The sequence below is a fragment of the Talpa europaea genome, assembly GCF_964194135.1.
Source record: "Talpa europaea genome assembly, chromosome: 14".
NCBI classification, from domain to species: Eukaryota; Metazoa; Chordata; class Mammalia; order Eulipotyphla; family Talpidae; genus Talpa; species Talpa europaea.
Genome location: NC_140082.1, coordinates 10,223,362 through 10,243,369, shown reverse-complemented (window position 1 = coordinate 10,243,369; position 20,008 = coordinate 10,223,362). Strand labels below are relative to the sequence as shown.

At 41.7% G+C, this 20,008-nt stretch overlaps 1 protein-coding gene across 1 annotated transcript; it reads right to left on the bottom strand.

Moving 5' to 3' along the window:
- Window positions 1-6,422: 6,422 nt before the first annotated feature.
- PEBP1 (phosphatidylethanolamine binding protein 1) lies at window positions 6,423-11,846 on the bottom strand (the record flags this gene model as incomplete). Its single annotated transcript, XM_084253695.1, has 4 exons — window positions 6,423-6,640; window positions 9,695-9,795; window positions 10,481-10,590; window positions 11,712-11,846. The coding sequence occupies 4 exons, from the start codon at window positions 11,844-11,846 to the stop codon at window positions 6,423-6,425; spliced, it is 564 nt and encodes a 187-aa protein (XP_084109821.1).
- Between the last annotated feature and the right edge of the window lie 8,162 nt (window positions 11,847-20,008).

Below are 20,008 nucleotides of genomic sequence, written 5' to 3'. Positions count from 1 at the left end.
TGGTCACCATTGAGTAAAGAATTTATTTCCTGAAGTCAGAAAGTGAAAAATGGTGGTGGTTTCACTTGTTTACAGAATATTTATAGCCAAAAAAACAAAGTGACAAAACAAGAGTAATTCTTAGACTGAAAAATATATTATTATTAAATATATTGATTATTAGAGGAGATGGGGGAGGGGAGGCCCAGAGTACTGGCACTGGATCTTTGATGGAGGGCAGGTGAAGTGTGTGCATATGTGGCCGTGTGACGTTGTACTCCCAAAATTACATAGTTATAAATAACTGGCAAATCAATATAATTTAAAGGAAAAAACTGTTTCTTGAATTTAGTGCCACCTGTAATTATTTGCTTGTATGTTTACTGAAAAAGTATTCTTGGGTAACTGGAAACATGTCCCTATCAGAATTCCCTATTTCCCCCTCTGATTTTCATTTAGAAATATATAATACCATAGAAATGATCATATATTTAAAAAATGTGTTTTTATTGTTTCAGTTTGGCATAGAAGTGTAAGTTTTTCACACTGATCACAACTAAAAACTAGAGAAAATGAAAAAGCAGCTGAGGACACTAAAAATAAAAGCAGGTGGATTATGGAGAAGCAATCCAGACAGGAATGAAGGTGATGTAAAACCACTCTCAGATAAGAAAAAATTAAAAGAATGTATTGCCAGCAGACTACTAGAAATGTTAAAAGAAGTTCTTCATACTGAATGGAAATGATACTAGAATGTAATCTAAATTTCTGATAATGGAGGAAAAGCAAAAAGTAAATATCTAGATAAATGTAAAAGATTTTTTCCTTATATTCTGCGTAATTATATATACACTATATATATAAGCAAATTTATTAATATGGGGGGGTTGGTTTCAATGTTTATGAGCAGAATCTACAGGACAACTATCACAAAGGTTGGTGGTAAGGACCCATATGGTCATGATGCTTACACATTTTACATCAAGTGATACAATCTTTAAGCATACTGAAAAATTTGTTATGTATATTGTAATGCCTAGAGCAACCACCAAAACAAAAAGAAAAGCCAAATTAGTAATAGACAGTAGTAATATTGTAGTATCAATAGTAATAATAATATTTTATTGGGATAAAATATGCAAATCATCCCTTCCCTTAAAAGCAGAAATAAAGATATGGAAAAAAAGGGACAAAAAAATTAAATGTAGACATAAATCCCACCATATCAATAACTTCATTAACTATTAAGGGTCTCTAAATGGTCCAGTTAAAAGGCAGAAATTAACAGAGTGGATTTTTAAGAAAGTAATATAGGCTGCCTATTAGAGAAAGAATATAACGACAGATCAGTTGAAAGTACATGGAAGAGGGGATAAAATGTGTCATACAAATAACAAAGCATAAAAAGGGACTGGAGCAGCTATTAAAGCAAGTAAAATGACCTCAACACGAAAGCATCATCAAAGAGAAAAAGACATTCATAATGAGAAAAGGAATAATTTATCAAGAAGACATAATCTTAAATACATATACCTAATAACTACCTCATAATACATTAGTCAAAAATTGATAGTTAAAGGAGAAATAGATTTGACATTTATGGAACTCAAACTTGAGAATAAACATTCTTTTAGGGGGTAGAGTAGGATGGTAACATGTCTGAGAAGGTGTGACCTATTCCCCTAAGTCATATAGTGTTGTAAGCCAATGTTACCTCAGTAAAGAAAAGAAATAAAAAAAAAATTATGCACATGATGTATTCACCAAGCTAGTCCATATGCTGAGCCATAAAACAAGACTTAGTGGGGTTTTTTTTTTAACTGAAAAACATGCATACACCAAAGAATTTTTTAAAAGTTAATTACAATAAAATAGGAATAAAATATCTGGAAACTAAGCAACACACTTCAAAGTAAGATATAAGTCAAAATAAACTCACATGAAAAAATATTTTAAACTTTGAACTGAATGACAGAAACAGCATATTTAATTTGTGAGATACATATAAAGTCATCCTTAGAAAGAAACCTTAAGCCTTAAATGTTTTTAAATGATTATATTAGAAATCAGTAGTCAACTAGAGCAAGAGATAGGAGGGAGGAATTATAAAAGAAGGAAATTTGTGGGTCTCCCCAGTGGCGCAGCAGTTGAGCGCTGGGTTGCGAAGCTGCCCACAGCTTCTGCAGCGCGGGTTCGATCCCCAATTGCTCCCCGGTCACCAGAGGAGGGTCCCACATGGCACGCAGGCCTCTGCTGCCGCCCGCTGCTCCCCTCAGCAGTGTACTTTTCGGTCCTTCTGCCTATTCTGCTCCCCGCTCTGGCTCTGAGGAATTCTCTCACCCTCCCTGCGCTTCTGACTGTACCCAGTGTTTGCATAAATAAATAAATCTTTAAAAAAAAAAAAAAAAAAGGAAATTTGTAAGTGGTGGAATTGTTTACCTTGATTGTAGACCTAGTTTTGTAGTGTATAAAAATGTAAAATTGAATGATATGCCAAAATATGTGCATCATAGTACACTTCAATTATACTTCAATAAGTTTGAAAAAATATTCTACTTAACAGGTTTCAATGGGGAGTTTGTCAAGGTAGAATCCTAGAGATGGCCCTAAAATTTCCAGAAATATCCCTTAAGACTACTGGAAATTTTGGGCTTCCTCAAGGAATAAGTACAGTTACATCAAGCACAGGATAAAAAATATTAAGATAAGAAATAAATGGAGATCTGTATTCTGGTGGTCATGATCATCTGAAGTAGGGTACTGCTGAATGGGCTGGAGAGAGAGCTCTGGTAACTCAGTTGTGTAAATTTCTGTAAAAGTATACATTTACACAGAAAGAAAAAACTTTACCAGTATGGCATGTCCATGCTTCCTAAACTTAAGAACCCCTCAACAGCTATTCATTCGGCTAATGTCATTGAGATGTTAGTATGTACTAAACATATGTCAGATGCTGGCAAAATTGAGCAAGACTTTTGTTGTCCTTGTCCCCATGAAGGGTCTAATCTAATAGAGATAAGCATCGATTTTTTTAAAATTACACAAACAAGCATATTTTAAAATTACAATTGTAATGTTGCAATAAGAGAATCTAGTCAGGGAAGGATTCCCTGAAGGTCAGCAAAGGGATACTTTAGGGGCAAATGGAATGTTGTCAAAGAAAAGTGGGAAGCAGAAGATTCCAGGCAGCATTTGGGAAGAATTATATCTGGAAGAGCCCACCATGTTCCAGGAACTGGGAGGCAGCCAGTAGCTTTGAAGTTTAATGAGACGACATATGGCAAGAAGGTAGAAGCAAATGGGGGTAAGATCATTTAGGGTCTGATAGGCCATGTTTGTCTACATCCCAGAGCAACCGCAAAGGCTTTAAGTAGACACCAAAGCTGTTAAATTTTGCCCCTGACCCAAAAGAGGATATAACTTACTATCATGTTTAAGCATTAGAGGGATACCAACCCCATCTTCTGAGATCTGGTCTCATCTGTTAATCAGGATTTGATCTTATGCTTCCAGAGCAGTGGCCATGTTCGTTTGATGTATGTTCTGCCATGAGATCAGGATAATGAGCAGTTCCAAGGTTCCAGGGCTGTTAGAAATAAATACTGGGCTCCCACGGGGCTACTGAAGCTGCAGTGTGATGAGTAGAAACTCGTGTTTCTTCACCCTAAACATTTAGAGGTGCACTTGTAGAAGTGTAGCCAGGAAACAGCCTGGAAGGAATCAGGCTGTTTGTAGACATTGTTCCTATATAATGAGGTCAAGTTAATCATTTACACATGTTAATTCACCTGATCAACAAAAGATCATTTTGCTCTTTGTTGTGAGGTAAGAGAGATTGATGGTCCAACACACACACACACACACACACACACACACACACACACACAACCAGTTCCACATAAGGTGGCTGAGCCTCAAAGGGAATTAGTGTGCAAGTGAGCACGGTGGTAATGACCTGAGCTCGGAGGCCAGCGAGCTGGGTCAGAACCAGGATCATCCATGTCTTACCTGGGCAGGTTCGTGTCGTCCTTCCAGTTTAACAGGTGAAACAAGGCGTCCCCTTATTTCTAAAATTACGAATCTCTCTTTTCTTATGCATTCCTTCACCTCTTTGGGTTGGGCTGTTGATCTTTTTCTGAATCATCTGAGTTTATACTCATTTTAGGCAAGGAAACTAATAATTCTTCATTAATCTTCAGACTGTAACTAAAAAAGTAGTGGCTAACAAGGTAAAAATCTCAAGAAAAACAAATTTATAGAAAGAGTAAATTATTTCAAATACATAAACAACAAATTGTCAGTATGTTTAAAGCATGAGAATACTTATAAGGAGAAGGAAAAAGACGATTTTTTTTCATTTCTTGATTTTTTTGTAAACAGGAAATTTTATATCATTGACAAGAATATCAGTGTAAAGTTTCTGGGAAGGTGACTTGTCAGTATCAGAATAGAAAATGTGTTGCCCAATAAAAAGTGATACAATAAATATTGTATATGATATATATATAATATATATACATATACATAATATATAAAACCAGGAATCCAGACAAACAACTTTTGTTTTAAAAAATTGAAAATGTATTGAAAATTGAGTTGATTATTTCAATGCTAGGAATTTAGCCATTTAAATTACTTGCAAAAGCATTTTATACATAGGGAAAAATGTTGGCTGAAGCAGTTTAATAATAGCAAATAACCAGAAATAATCTAATCACAGCTGGGGACTAGACGTGTTATTTGTGGAACATCCATAAAATTGAGTATTTGTTCAAAATAACTTGATTTATGGTGAACTTTTAACTGCAGATTTATTGCATGTAGATGCATCCGCTGGGAAAAAAAGAGTAGACAATATATACCAGCATATATAAAAAGACTGTAATTTTTAAATAAATATATAGATATATGCTGATTTGGATGTTTACATTTTCCCCAAAAAAAAAACTCAAGAAAATTGACATCTGCTAAAGAGCCAGGAAGGTGAAAGGATTTTCTTCCTATTCTGGTTAACTTGTCTAACCAAGCATGTGTGTCACTTCACATTGTTTTTTTTAGGCCAAAGGGTAAATGTTTTCTTCATAGCTTTCATTTTACAAAATATTATTTTTAAATGAATTTCAAAGTTAAAAACAAAAATTTACTCTTTACCTTAACCGCCCCTAGAGATTACACATAGCAACATGTCAGAGAAGAAAGTATTGCTGCAAAAGGTGGGGGAGAGGCCAGCCTGGCTTAGCATGCACAGGCCTAATTCAGCATTTCTTCTTCAGTGCAGACCAGGTGAGTGATTCTGAACCTTCAGAACCCTCTTCCCCTTTCTTCAGGAACATCAGCATGAGAGTGACTCCCCTCTTTTTATACTGGTTCATATGAATTGGACAAAGAAAGGCCGAGAGGCCTGAGCTACTGCTTAGCCATTGTTGTAGTATCTTTGCACAACTATACCATGAGGAAGGTGTTCAACCAGCTCTATTCTCAGGTGAAAAAGGACCACTTACCAAAGAAAGCAATAGTGTTTTGGGGCAAGGGTCTGAATGGTTGCCCCTGCTGTAGTTTAATGACATATGTATAAGCATGGACCTTTTGTGGGGCTCCTGATTCAGTCCCAATCTTTACTGCCAGTGATGACTTCCCGCCATGATGAAACCCCATGCCCAAATTAGCAAAGTATCTAGAGGCCTGTTTCATCCACATATTTTTATTTTTATTCAACTATAAGCAAATAGCAGAATTAACACAACATTCAGCAACCCCTGACTGGCTTTTTAGACCAATAAACAGTGATCAGTTTAACAGGCATGGACTGAGGGACTTCTGATAACGTCTCACCCAGCCCCACAGCTCATCTAGCCGATGTCAAAGCCAATGTCAAAGCCACTCTCCCCATTGCTTTTCCAGTACTGCTCCTTTAAGAAGCACAGGGGGATGCTGACACCTAGTAACCAACCTGAGATGTAGCATGCTGACTGTTAGCAGACATGGCGGCTGCTGGTTGTCTTCAGGAGAGAGAGGGCCATGAAAACACGTCTGTGTCATCACACACCGTCCTGGACTTGGACTCGCAAGGGCAGAGGCAAGGAATCTTTTTGTTTTTCTAACCTCCTTTAGAGAATTATTTGATGTTTTGCTCCATTATTACTCTAGAGCTGCTGAATTTTCTTTACATTCGGGTTGCTATTCTTACGGTAACAATTTAATGACCCCATCAGTTACGAAATAGTCCCCAAAATGGAGTTTAAGTTTGATCAAAACATAAATCTGGTGAATGACACTCTAGAATTATAAAAGGTAAGCAAAAGGTAGTCACTCTAAACCACTATCTGATTGCTCAGGTCTGCCTGTTATGTAGAATGGGGACAGGGAAGAGGAGAAATCTACATGCATCACTGAACTCGAGGAACTGGGGCTTCAGGGGCTGTTTCCATTCTCCTAGCATCCCCCTACTTCCCAGACAGCTGCTCATAGAGTTTGGGGACATAGTCATCCCATTCAGCTTGGTAACATGTACCGGCTATCGGGGACCCCAGCTTGTACTTCTTGCGGAAAGATGCCACCTTAAAATTGCCACGATGGTCTCCAGATCTATTGCTGAGAATTGGCTCGTCACACTTCAGCGGCCCATCCTGGGCATAAACCAGCCAGACGTATCTGTGAAGGCCTGAAGGGAGAAGCAAGAGGGAAGGTGTACACACGGCTAGGCATCTGAAATGGACACATCACCCATTTTCATAGAAGGTGACCTTGCAGGGACCAGACCACCCCTTTTACAAGAGGCACCCTGGGGATGACCAAGACAGGAAGAATGAGTCAGTTCCCTCACAGCTTGGAAACCATCCACTGGCTCTCCACTGCGATTAGCATGAAGCCCACACCGTGCAGAGGGCATCTTGGAAGCCAGAGGGCCTGCCCTGCCCACCCCTCCTGTGGATCACTGCTAATGCTTCCCACTCCAGAATTTCAGTCCAACTTCAATAGGACCCTGTTGCCATTTTCCATCACTCCTGTCAGAATGCCCATTTACTCTGTCACAGTAAAACTATTACCTAAAATTCTAACATTTTAATCTCCTCACTAGAAATCTCAGTAGAATTCCACAAAGCTGTGTGGCACTTGTCCTGTGGACCACTTTTACCCCAGAACCTACCCAAGCACCTGGAGCGTAAGTGACAAAAATATATGAGAAATGGGTAAAGACAAAGCAAATCACTAACTAGGGGCTCATCATACCACAATCAAGCTTAACAGACTAAATGACAACATTATTTTTTTTTATCTCCAAAGTCTCCTTCCTTAAGAAGACAAGCTTTCAAAGAAATGACTCAAACTCTCTTTAACCAACTAAGTAGCAAAGAATATTTTCCAACCAGCCAGCAAGTGCCCTATCAACTGCAGATTTTTACAAACACCAGTTAAGTACTGGACACAAAAAGATGCCATGAACTTTTTTTTAAGCTATTTTTTCCATCATATTTTATTTTTTTGTGCACACATATTTATTGTGGCATTATTCACAATAGCCAAGAGGTGAAGATAGGAATGGAAAAACAATGTAGTATATACACCAATGGAATATCATTCAGCCTTAAAAAAGGAAATCTTGCGACATGCTACAATAATGATGAGTCATGGTATGGGTCTACATGGATCTTATATGGCTCTACTTTGATAAATGGCTGATTGGAGTATAAAGATTTTTAACCATGGGGCCTCCCCGGTGGTGCAACAGGTTAAGACGCAACCTATGAGCTGTCTGCAGTCTCTGCAGCATGAGTTCGATCCCCGGCCAGGAAGCAACCCATATGGCGCAGCAGACCTCTCCTGACTGGCCTGCTGTTCCCCTCAGCAGTGCACTTTTCATCAGTCTGCCTGTTCTATTCCCCTCTCTGTCTCTGGTGAATCCTCTCACCCCCACACCTCTGGCCTGTACCCCAGCTCTTATATGTATAAATAGATAAATCTTTAAAAAAAATTTTTTTTAACCTTGTTGGAGAACTCTTAGGCAATTTCTATGACCCAGCAATTCTACTCCTAGGTATTTATCCAAGAGAAATGGAAACACATGCCCACAAAACGACACAAATGAATCTAACAGTTCTATTTATAATACTCATACATTGGGAACAACCCAAATGTCTAGGAGAATGGCTCTCCCCATTGCGGTATCTTCTCAAAATGGAATAACACTCAGCAATGAAAAAGGAATGAACTGCTGATACAAACAGCAGTTCAGTGAAAAAGAGTCACCAAAAGCAAATGCATACTGCAAGGTGCAATGCAGATAAATACAAGAAGAGCAAAAGCAATCTATGGAAAAAGGAGTCAGAAAATGGTTAGCTCAAAGGTCACATGAGAACTTTGGGAAAAATGAAAACAAGAAAAAGTACATGTGAAACAAAAAGCAAAAGGAAGAAAAAGAGAGTCACGGAAGCTTTTTTGTTAATGAGCACACACAGCTACTAGAGAGATCTGCTTTATTCTCAGGTGTGCACTTCCCATAATTAAATTGCCTAATTTTATGACTGCCCCAGAGTACTGATTAGATCCCTGGGAAAGATGTACCTTTAATTTCTTCTTATGAGTGCATCAGAGGCCTTGACTTCAGCTGACGCTTCTGGGCCTACAGATAAAACATGGGTCCATGGCCAACTTTCCATTCAGGGAACTTCTTGTCCCTTTTTATTTTTTTTTAACTTTTTTTTTTAAAGATTTATTTATTTATACATGAACTGGGGTACAGATCAGAGGTGTGGGAGGGTGAGAGGATTCACCAGAGACAGAGTGGGGAACAGAACAGGCAGACTGACAGAAGTGCACTGCTGAGAGGAGCAGCAGGCGAGATAGGAGAGGTCTGCTGCGCCATGTGGGACTCTCCCTGGCCAGCTGGGAATTGAACTGGTGCTGCAGAGGCTGCGGACAGCTTCACAGCTCTGTGCTCAACCCGCTGTGCCACCAGGGAGGCCCTCTTGTCCCTTTTCAGAGTGACTCATGGCGGGACAATGTCTACAAAAGCTACCATTCTGCCATGCTCCATTCAACATAACTTCTGCGTTCCAGCACCTCATCTCCCACCATTCACTTACACAGCATTTATCCAACGTGGAGCATTTCAGTGTAATATTCTCTCTCTCTCTTTATAATAGAACATTACCATAATATAATGTGTATGCATAAATCTTCAAATAGTTTTGAAGTCTTCCAAATCTTTTCAAGATACCACACTAGATTTTCGAGAGAAAGAGGTTGGAACTATAAAGAAGCCAATTTTTAATTTTTAATAATTCATTTGGAAACTATGATCATTTGTGAGATTCTACATCAGAACTAGAAACTCAAAGATGACACATGGCAAAGACTGACTGTCGAACTTGTTCAGCCCATAGGCAGCTCCCCTAGAAAGCTGTTCCCCAAACATTCTGCAATGTTGCCTCCTTGGTATTGTCTTACCAACTTCCTGCTCACAAAGACCTAGAAGCTGATGGGCAATTCCAATAGGGCCCATCTCACCAGAACCCAAGGTGCTGGCATCTGACTGGCAGACAACTTGCTTAGAGGTGAACTGAGCTGCCTGAACTCTGCACTTGGGTAAGGACACTCATCAGTATAAAAGACTAAAGCTCTAGGAAAACAGACTAAAATGTGCAGTGCTTTAGACCAATCCTAAATATGCATCCAGGTGCCCATTCCACCTTCCCCAAAAGCAGCCTCTACTGACCTGTGCCCTTGGGAGGCCCGGAGCCCACATAGTCAGAGAGGACTGTGCCACTGCTGATATCATTGCCTTTCATGTTGACCACCAGGAAATGGTGCCATTCCCTGCATGGAGGAACAAGGACCATCAGTACCACAGCAAAATAGCAGCCCCCACTGCACAGCCAGCAAGTGTGCATGGAGCAAATGCTCCATTCCAGGACACAGTGATGGACAAGATGAGAAGTCCAGCCTTCGTGGCCAGCACAAACCTCTATCTGCAGAATAGAGAACCCGGCCCCTCTCTCCCTCTGAGAGCTTAGCGGGAGGAGTCAGCAAACTTTGTCTGTAAAGGGCCAGCGAGTAAATGTTCTGGGTTTTGCAGGTCCTACTGTCTCAAATACTCAACTCTGCTGCTATAGCAAGAAAACAGCCACAGATGAGACATTTTATCATGGCTATGTTCCAATAAAACTTTATTTTTATGGACACTAAAATATGAATTCCATGTAATTTTTACATGTCACAAAATGTTTTTTAAATTTCCCCCCCATCATTTAAGAATAGTAAAAAAAAAAACCTATTCTTAGCTCTTGGGACAGTAATAGACCAGGGGCAGATCTGGCTCTGAGTACTGCTTCTAGACTCCTGATCTAGGCTGCAGGGGCCACAGAGCACACTCTGGCTTCAGCACGGCTGTGAACACTCTGACCCAGATCGGCTCCTAGCACAGCATGTCCAGTCAGGTGCTTACAAGAGGCATCAGGTCATATTTGGACAACCTGCTCTTCCCCATCTCCCCCCAACTGACCTGTATTTAGGGTCCTTCCTGCTAGGAGCATCCGGGTCTGTCATGGCCAAGGTGTAGAGTTTACCTGGATCAGCGCCATCCCAAGCAATGCTGGTGGGCCGGTTCTTAACCTGTAGGAAGAAACCAACCTGGAGTTAAAATGTCAAAAATATCGAGAAAACCAACTGTCTTTTCTTTGATCTCAGATTCCTCAAAGGTAAAACAAGAGCAGATTATTAACAACAGTGTATTATTAATAAAGCATATGGACTTAACTAGGAGCCAGGAGCTGATGTTTAATATTTAATATACTTTATTTATTTTAGCCCTAGCAACACCATAGGGCTGGCATCCTAGCAAGTTATTAACAGAAACAGCTGTAGGTCAGGATTTCAAGCCTGGTGCTACCTCATCTCAATTCTAAGCTTACAATGTCCAGAATGACGAGGTCTCTAGATCTGGTGACAAAGAAATGACCTGGAACGTGCTAAGGTGAAATCTGAATTAACGGGGACATTTAAAACTGCACAGAAAATGAGAAAGCCAAGGTGGTCAGTGGACCCCAAGAAAACAAGGTTGAAGACGGGCGCTTTATATTCAAACATCCAAAACAATGAATATCACAGCAATTTATGCACAACGTTGCCTCACCGCCCACTTGCAATGGCGTCATCGGGCTCCCCAGGAGTTTCGCTTTAGGCACCGAGGAGCCAGGCCCGGCGGAGCCACAGGCCTCGGGGGCCAAACGGTAAAAGAAGGCGGTTGCCAGCAAGACTTCTGCCGCCGAACGCCCGTAATTACCCTTGCGGGCTTCCCGCTCTCCACCTCTACGACAAAGGAGAAATTCTGGGCACCGCCGAGCACCAGTTACATAATAAGTCATATGCCCTCGGCAGAGCTTTTGATCCCCAAAGTGACGCCTAAAATCCTGAGTCCGGGAGGGCGGCTCTGGGCACGCGGGGTGGCCACGGCCTACTCCTTCCCAGGCTGGCCCTATCCCCGGCCCGGCCCCAGGGGACCGGCAGTTTCCCGGCCCAGGCCCTGCGTGCGCCCTGAGGTCCGGGGAAGTGGATCCGCTTCTGGGGTAGACCGAGGCCCGCCCTCCACGTGCTGGGGTCGGGAGTCTGCAGGCCGGCGCTGCGCCGAGGGCGCATGACCCCTCGCCCTGGGGGGACCGGCCGGAGCGCGCAGGGACGGCCGCCCCACGGCCTGCAGGCCTCCCGCCTCGGGCCTCTGCACCCGCCTCGGCTACCTGGGTGGGCGTCAGCACCGTGCCCAGCTCGCTGATCTCCGCGCCGGCGTATTTGACCTGCAGCGAATGCTGCGGCCGCTCGTCCACCTCCTGCAGGCTCAGGGGTCCGGTCCACTTGCTGAGGTCCACCGGCATCGCGGGGCGCGCGGGGCGGGCGGCTGGAGGACTTGGCGCAGGCCCGACTCTGGCTCCGGGACTCGGGTCTTATAATGGGTCGGAGGCGGCACTGGCACGGCGGTCGCGATGCGCACGCGCCCCAGCCTCGCCAGGCGCCCGCCCCCCAGCCTCGCCGTGCGCCCCGCCCCGCGCGCCCCAGCCTCGCCAGGCGCCCCGCCCCGCCCCCGGTCACTGGCGGGCCGCGCTCCGCGCTACTCCCCGATTGGTCGAACGTGCTGTAGCGCGGGGCATCCTGCACTCCTGGGTCAAAGCATTAATCTTTGTGTTTTGTTTTTTGTTGTTTTTTTTTTTGCGCTCGCCTTGGCTGTGGAGTTACTGGCATGATGTGCAGGAACTGGCATGATGTGCAGGGCCATCATTTCAAGAAATGCAATTGATATTTTTTTTTCCTTTTTGCATGATTCTTTGCCCCACTTTTAAATTCAGATGTGGCAAGGCCTTGCCTTTCTATTGCACTTCTTACAGTAAGCCGCTGCCCGCATTTCCTCATATTTTTGTGCGTGCTTTTTGGGAACTGCGGGTTAGAAGGCCTGATCGAACTTTTGAACATTTTTCTCAACTGGTAAATATATTTGCACATCTGCCTGCCTCCTTCCCTCTACTTGGTCCCCACAGGATTTCTGGGAAATGACTTTTTTTTTAACCATAATTATTATTCCTATTTTGCTGACAAGTGGGGCCCCTCTAGCAAAACTGCTCTCACTGTGGTCACCAAATGCTTTTTTCTTTTGCTAAATAGAGTAAGCATTATTTAATAGCCCTTATCTTAACCTTTTAACCCCATTGTGGACCCAGCCTCACCTCCCCTGGGTGGAGGTGGGGGGGGCAACTTCTCTACTGTTTTTATTTCTTATTAGGAATTAATACAAGTGCATCATAAAAAGTTCAGAAAAAAATAACCCAAAGAAGTAAAATAGGATTTTTTTTTCTATTCCACTATGGATGTAAACATCGGTAACAATTTGGGGTATATCTTTCCAATGTTAAAACTGTGAGTATAGATAATTTTGTTCTGTCTATTCACAAAAGGAAAAGTAAGGGAAAAATTAAACTACCACTATAAAATATCCATATCAAAAATAGATCTTCACTGTTCTAATGGCTTGTTCTACTTTAGCTCTACCACAATTATTCCAACAAACCTCTTGATGTTGGACATTTAGGCTATTTTGTTGTTTTTTCCTTTCACAAATATCACCGAAATGAACATCCTTATATATTTAAATACTTGGGAGAAAGTCCCAGGAAAGTTTATTAGGCAAGGACTTGTTAGGCCAAAGAATATGTACTTCCTGTCTTGTTAGGTCCAGATTGGAAGCAAAGCCTTCAATCCCCAAGTTCTGATAAGGTTGTTGGTTCTTTTCTTCATTTGTTCTCAAACTGCATTTGGAGAAACTTATAGCAAAAGCAGACACATTCCCTGCCCCCAAAGAGCTTACCGTTTAGCAGCAGAGACAGTAATAAAATGACAAATTTTAAATTCCAAGCAGTGATAAATGTCAGGCCCAGGTTGCCCTCGAGCAGCAGAGGGCAACCTGAATGGGTTCTACAGCTAACTCCCTGCACGACCTCAGGAAAAACCACCTGCAGCCTGGGGCAGGTATGATGCAGTAAGGAGACAGGTGGCGGGTACAAAGCCTATTGGGAAAGGTAGAAAGAAATTCCAGGTATCTCTGCTCCTGGCTACCATTCTTGCCTTTTCCCTACCCTAACAAGTAAACAATCCCCAGACCTATAAATTGTATCTCCTTAATGCCCCTCCAACAGGCCCTTCTCTGTCTACCCTGACAGTAATGACTCTGGTCTTACTCTCCTTGACCACCACCTCCAGTTTTCTCTTCTTCGAGCCTATCTTCCTGTCCATGTTCATAGCTTAGATGAATGGGACAAAACACAGATGCTCAATGGAAGTTTAGGAGGTGGGGGTGACTTCACGGAGTGCTTATTGGGTGCAAGTGCTTACTTTGCTTTAGCTCCTGCGAAGGTGGTGTTATTCTCCATATTTTATGGATCAGGTAGTGGAGGCTCATGGAATAACCCCCTGGATCTGCCCCTTTTCTCTGTCCCTATCACCCTGGGCTTCTCTCTCCACCAAGAAGAGAGAACTAGAACCACTTCCACTGAAACAATGATTGGAATTCACCAAACTATATTTACTGGGTGCCTACTGTACAGGTCAGTATGCTCCAGTAATGACCACTGTGATTAGTAAATTAGTAAATGAGTGCATGCCATATGCAGGCAGCACATTCCAATGATGACCATACCATTTACCAAGTACCTACTATATGTGTGCTCCAATGACAACCATAGCCATTTATTGAGCACCTACTATGTGCATGTCAGCATGCTACAATGATGAGGCCCCTGGCTTACTGACCTTCAACTACTGCCACTTGCCAGACCCTGAGCAAAGGTCTTGACACTAGCTGTCTCATTTCATCCTTACCCCAACCCCACAAGGGAGCTACTGCCATTATCCTCCTTTAGTAGATAGATAAACTGAGGCTTATGTCAAGGCAGGATGGCCAGATGCATGTGCATCTAACACACTCTAACTAGGAGTACTGTGACGAGGGGGGGACAGGCATGGTCTCTACGCTTTAAAGAGCTTTCCCCTAACTAAGGTGTTACACAGTGTCCCCACAAGAATGAGCCTCTCAGACCTCTAATAGTGAGTAGTAAAATTGACCAGGGTCCCAGCTGCTGTTAGGCCAAGGCCATAACTTGGCAAGCTGTCCACAGCCACTGATGCTCTGCAGGGATATTAAGGCAGACCAGGTCCTGGGAGGCTCAGAGTCCCTCTGTAGTCAGGGTGGGCTGGCCTGCTTCCTTCAACTACATCAAGACTAAGGTGCTTCCTTCCCTCTCTCCTGCACTTGGGGTCAGATAGCATTCACTACCTCTGTCCCCATTCCTTCCCTCCCATTTTCTGTCACATCATTTTCCCTAATAAATTCCTTGAACAATTTTTTCCATCTTGTAATCAGTTTCTCAGAGTGATGATCCCATCAAGAATGGCACTCCTAAGATTAGAGACACTATCAGGACACAAGCTTGGGGCTTTAGGGTACTGTGGGTCAGTGACTAGACCAGTTTTGCTAGAATGGGACAGATGGATGACATAGCAATAAGGCTGAATAAGGCCAAAGAACAGGAAAGGAATTTTGTTTTTTAACATATAAGAGATTTTTAAATTTTTTCAGTACACAAAAGATCATCCACATAGCATGGTATAAGAGCTTGGATATGAGAGTCAGAATGAGTTCAAATATATCCAGATCTATCACCTACTACCTATGAAACCTAGGGTGAGGGTTGTAGGCAGAAGAATCACCTCTCAAAGATATCCACACCCTAGTCTCCAGAATCTGTGAACATATTACATTAACTGGCAAAGGCAAATTAAGGTTATAGGTGGAGTTAAGGTTGCTAAGCAATTGATCTTAAAAATCAAGAAATTATCCTGGATTATTTGGATGGGTCCAATGTAAGCAATGGTTCTGAAGGCATAACTGTCAGAACCAGAGTGATACAATGTAAGAAGCACCTTACCAGCCACTGCTAACTGATGATAAAGCAAAGGGCAATAGCCCAAGGAATGCAAGCAACCTCTAAAAACTGGAAAAAGCCAAGTCACAGATTCTCCAGGGTCTCCAGAATGAACACAGCCCTACTGACATCTTGAATTGAGCCCAGTGAGAAACCCACTTCAAACTTATGGCTTCCAGAACATTAAGATAATAAATCTGTGCGGTTGTAAGCCAATAAATATGTGATAATTTTGTCACAACTGCAAAGGAAACTCATAAAGGATATGACTTATCCTGAGCCTCAGTTTCCCCATCTTTAAAATGGGTTTACCAACACCCCATCATGATCATTGTAAGGATTAAATGAAACACATATGATTTGCTTCATGTACCTTCATGTAGGCAGCTATTGCTAGCATTACATATTCATTATATAAAAACTCAGAAATATAAATAATCAAACATAAAATTCATTAATCAAAGAACTTTAGTAATCCTGCTAACCATAAGTAATGAACATCTGGCTGTATTCCTTCTGGACTTCCTTGTATGTATATAAATGTGACTATGTATACATGAAAAGTGTGTATTCAAGATGAATTGACTCAAGTTATATATTGATGCTGTGGGATAATTTGTCTTCACTTTCTCCTCTCATGTCTATAAATAATTGACACAGCAAGATTCCTAATGACTGCACAGGAGTTTGTTGTGTGGATTGTTGCTTGTTTACAAACACACACCCCCATTTGGGAGCTTTTAAAGTGTTCTCACTTTATGCTCTAGAAACCCCTCTGCATGTGTATTCTTTGATACACACCCATATGTGTTTTCTTGGTTGGTGACTTGTTTTCAACCTTAAGATAAAATCCTAGGAGGGAGTTACTGGGTCAAAGAACATTCAGGGTTCAAATTCCAAACTGGATGTGGCCTCCTTGATTGATGGATTTTTTTTAAAGAGTTATTTATTTATGCATACAAGAACTGGGGTGTAAGCCAGAGGTATAGGTGGTGAGAGGATTCACCAGAAAGAGTGGGGAGCAGAACAGGCAGATCAACTGAAATACACTACTGAGGGGAGCAGCGGGCAAGGCAGGAGAGGTCTGCAGCATGATGTAGGTTGCTCCCTGGCCAGCCAGGGATCAAACTCTTGCTGCAGTGGCTGGCATAGCTTGATAGTGCTGTGTCTTTAACCCCTGCACCACCAGGATGACCTGGCTGATGGATTTTTAAGCCAAGAGAGAACCTAATGATCAACCAGGTATACACCTCCTCATTTGCTTTTAATGTTTCTATCCACAAAGTTTATTTTAATGTCTCTAACATGATGTGTAGACTACGTGATCCACATAAGAATACATACTATACACTCCATTAGCTTCATGTAATGTTCTCTTTTGAACATTTTCCAATGTTAAAAGCATTTCTAGAGAACTGTTTTTATAACTGCTGCCTAATACAACAATGTTGTGAATTATTTAATCCTTCATTTGTTGTTAGACATTAAGACAGATTCTTATTTACCCCTCATTTGACAGGTGAGGAAACTAAAGTTCAGCAAGCCTCTGGGACTTGCCGAAAGCCACCTGAGAAGCGAAGCTGCTTCTCTGTGATGAGAGGTCTTTGAGGAGGCAGGAGCAGGCCTGGGCAGGGGCAGCACACCTGGGAGAGCACATCCGCAAATCACAGGGGAGAGACCCATGCTCCTGCAAAGTTCTATGGAAAGCCATGTTTTTACCAGAAACCAAGAAGTGCCCCAACATTCCAGGTAAAGATCCAGCTCTGGAGGAATTTCGGAGGCTCCTGGAATAAAAATACGTACTAACTACTCAGAGTATTTTCATATATTCAAGGAGTAAAGAAAGCAATTTTAAAAATAAGAGAAAGAAATTTTATATTTATTGTCACACATCTATGGCTTTCTTGCCTTCCTGGATGGCAATTTGTAGGTGTGTGTGTCTAGATGGAACTTCTGTAGGTACTGCTGTGGGTCTGCTGAATGAACGAGGCTGTAAAACCACAGGCTGTTTTGTTTGTTGAATGAGGGGAGGGAATGCAAAGATGTGGTTAGTCAGTGGAATGGCTTCATTCCAGTTTTACTCCTTGTGCTTCTGTGAGAGAAAGTGCTTCCTAAGAAGCCTGGACAAAAATAAGCCTCCATCCTGTGGCCACATCTTGAGTTCAGCAACTGCTGCTGAGCCCATGCGGCGATTTAGGATTGTAACTCCAGGGGATCCTGGTCTTGGCTGGTGGCCAAGCATTGGCCTGAGATATTGTAGAAATTGAGATGTTCTGAAATGCTCTGGACTGAGATGTTCTGGAAATAGACCTCCAAGTGGCCTTCAGGATTCCATTTGTGTGGTTTTTCACATTGAGATTTTTTGCTTCTCCTTAATGAGAATTTCAAAGCATTTTAAGATACCCTTGCCATTCTCATTGGCATCTTTTGCATAAGTATTTTAAAGAAAGAGCTAAGCAAAAAAGTAATATAAAAAAACAGATAAATTCTAGTTTCTCAAACAATTAAAAATAGAATCATTTGACCCAACACTCCCACTTCTGGGTGTATATCCAGAAGAAATGATAGCAAGATCTCAAACAGATATTTGTATGTCATATATATAGCAACATTATTCCCAAATAGCCAAGAGACAGAAACAACCAGAGTATTTATTGACTGATGAGTGGATAAAAAAATGTAACATATCCACACAATGGAATAGGAATATTACTCTGCCTTAAATAAAGAACTCCTGTCATATGCCACAACATGGAAGAAACTTGCAGACACTTGTTGAGTAAAATTAGTCACAATAGGACAAATACTGTATGATTCCACTTATATGGGGGGGGCATACAGTAGTACAATTCATAGAGACAGAAAGTAGACAGGTGGTTTCCAGGGGCTGGAGGCAGGAGAGAATTTGTTGTTTAATGAGTATAGAGTTTTAGTTTTGCAAGATGAAAGGTTCTAGAGATTGTATAACAGTGTGAATGTACTTAATGCCATAGAATGTACACTTAAAAAAGGGCTAAGATGGTGAATTTCATGTTATGTGTATTTTACTATAATTAGGCATAGAAAAATAAAACAAAAAAAGCATGTTCTGGTATACACATGCAATGGAATATTATTTGGCCCATAAAAAGGAATGAGTTCTCGTACCTACTACAATATGGATAAACCTTGAAAACATTGTGCTAAAGGAAAGAAGCCAGACACAAAACCCCACATATTTTATGACTCCATATATATAAACTATCCAGAATAAGTAAATCTATAGACGTATAAAGCATTTGGTGATCATCAAAAGGAGGAAGAGGAGGAAATGAGGAATTGCTTAATGAGCATGAACTTTATTTGGAACTAGATTAAAGTGAAGGTTGCACAACATTTGAATGTACTAAATGGTACAGCACCATTCACTTTAAATAGTTTATTTTGGCAACTCTTGTCCCAACACTGCCCACCTATGTCTATGCAGGCATCTCTTTTCACAAACCTGTCCCTTTCAGGGGCAATTCTTCTGCCTGCTTCTGTCTGTGCAAGAATCCTTTCCCTTTTCTTATATAATAAATTTACCCTTTTGTACATAAAAAAATAGTTAATTTTGTTAGCTCTCACTTTGATTAAACTTTAAGAAAGCAAATTCTAGAAGTCACCAGCAAAAGTGTTTGTGGACTTAGAGGTTGTATGCAGAATTGTTCCATCAACAGTGCATCATTTTAGGGAATAGAGACCAGATATGGAGAGATTAATGGATGTAGGTAGACACTGGTATTGCTTTTGCAGCATCCATTTCTTTTCCTTCAACTAATAGTACCCCACTTCTCCTTTGAGGAACCACCTCTGTCACTCCCAGTTCCTATGGCCTAGGTGGCACTAGGAGTGATCATATGACCTGAGGTTGGTCCATCAAAGCACTGCATCTCTCTGACCTAGCCATTGGTTCAGGGATGCACAGGTAACCAAACTAGGTCAGTGAGACTCACTTCTGGAATCTTTGGAGGCACTGGGAAGGGGAAATCTGTCTTCTAGCCAGTGCTACCAAGGAGAACATGTCCATTTGAAGTTTCGGGTGGCCATCTTGCCACCAGAACAAAAAGGTCGCCTGAGAATGAAGTCAACACAGAGGAAAGCAGCTCCTAGAGAGAGAGCCATCATGACTTGATATTGACTTTGATGCCTGGGTGGAGCCAAGAATGAAGCAAGATACCTTTGGACTTTGCAAATACATGAGCCAGAAAATTCCATCTTGGACCTGTGCCCGTTTAAGTTGGATATTCTTCATTTGCAACAGAAAGAGTCTAGTGGTTACAGGTGACCTGCTCATTAAAAAGGAGCTACAAGTAGAAATCAGATCTCTCATCATGTTAAACTCAGTGCAGCCTCTTTCGTTTAAACTTTAGTTCATTCAAATTAGTGATTATTCAAACTAGAATCTTTATCAATTTTATGAAAAATGGCTTGCCCTATGTCTTAGACAAGATAGACCATAGAACGTCTGCCACAGCCCTAGGCCCTAGGAAACCTTGAGGAGTCCACTCCCTGACCCAGCTGACCCCGATCCATAGGCCAGTCAAACC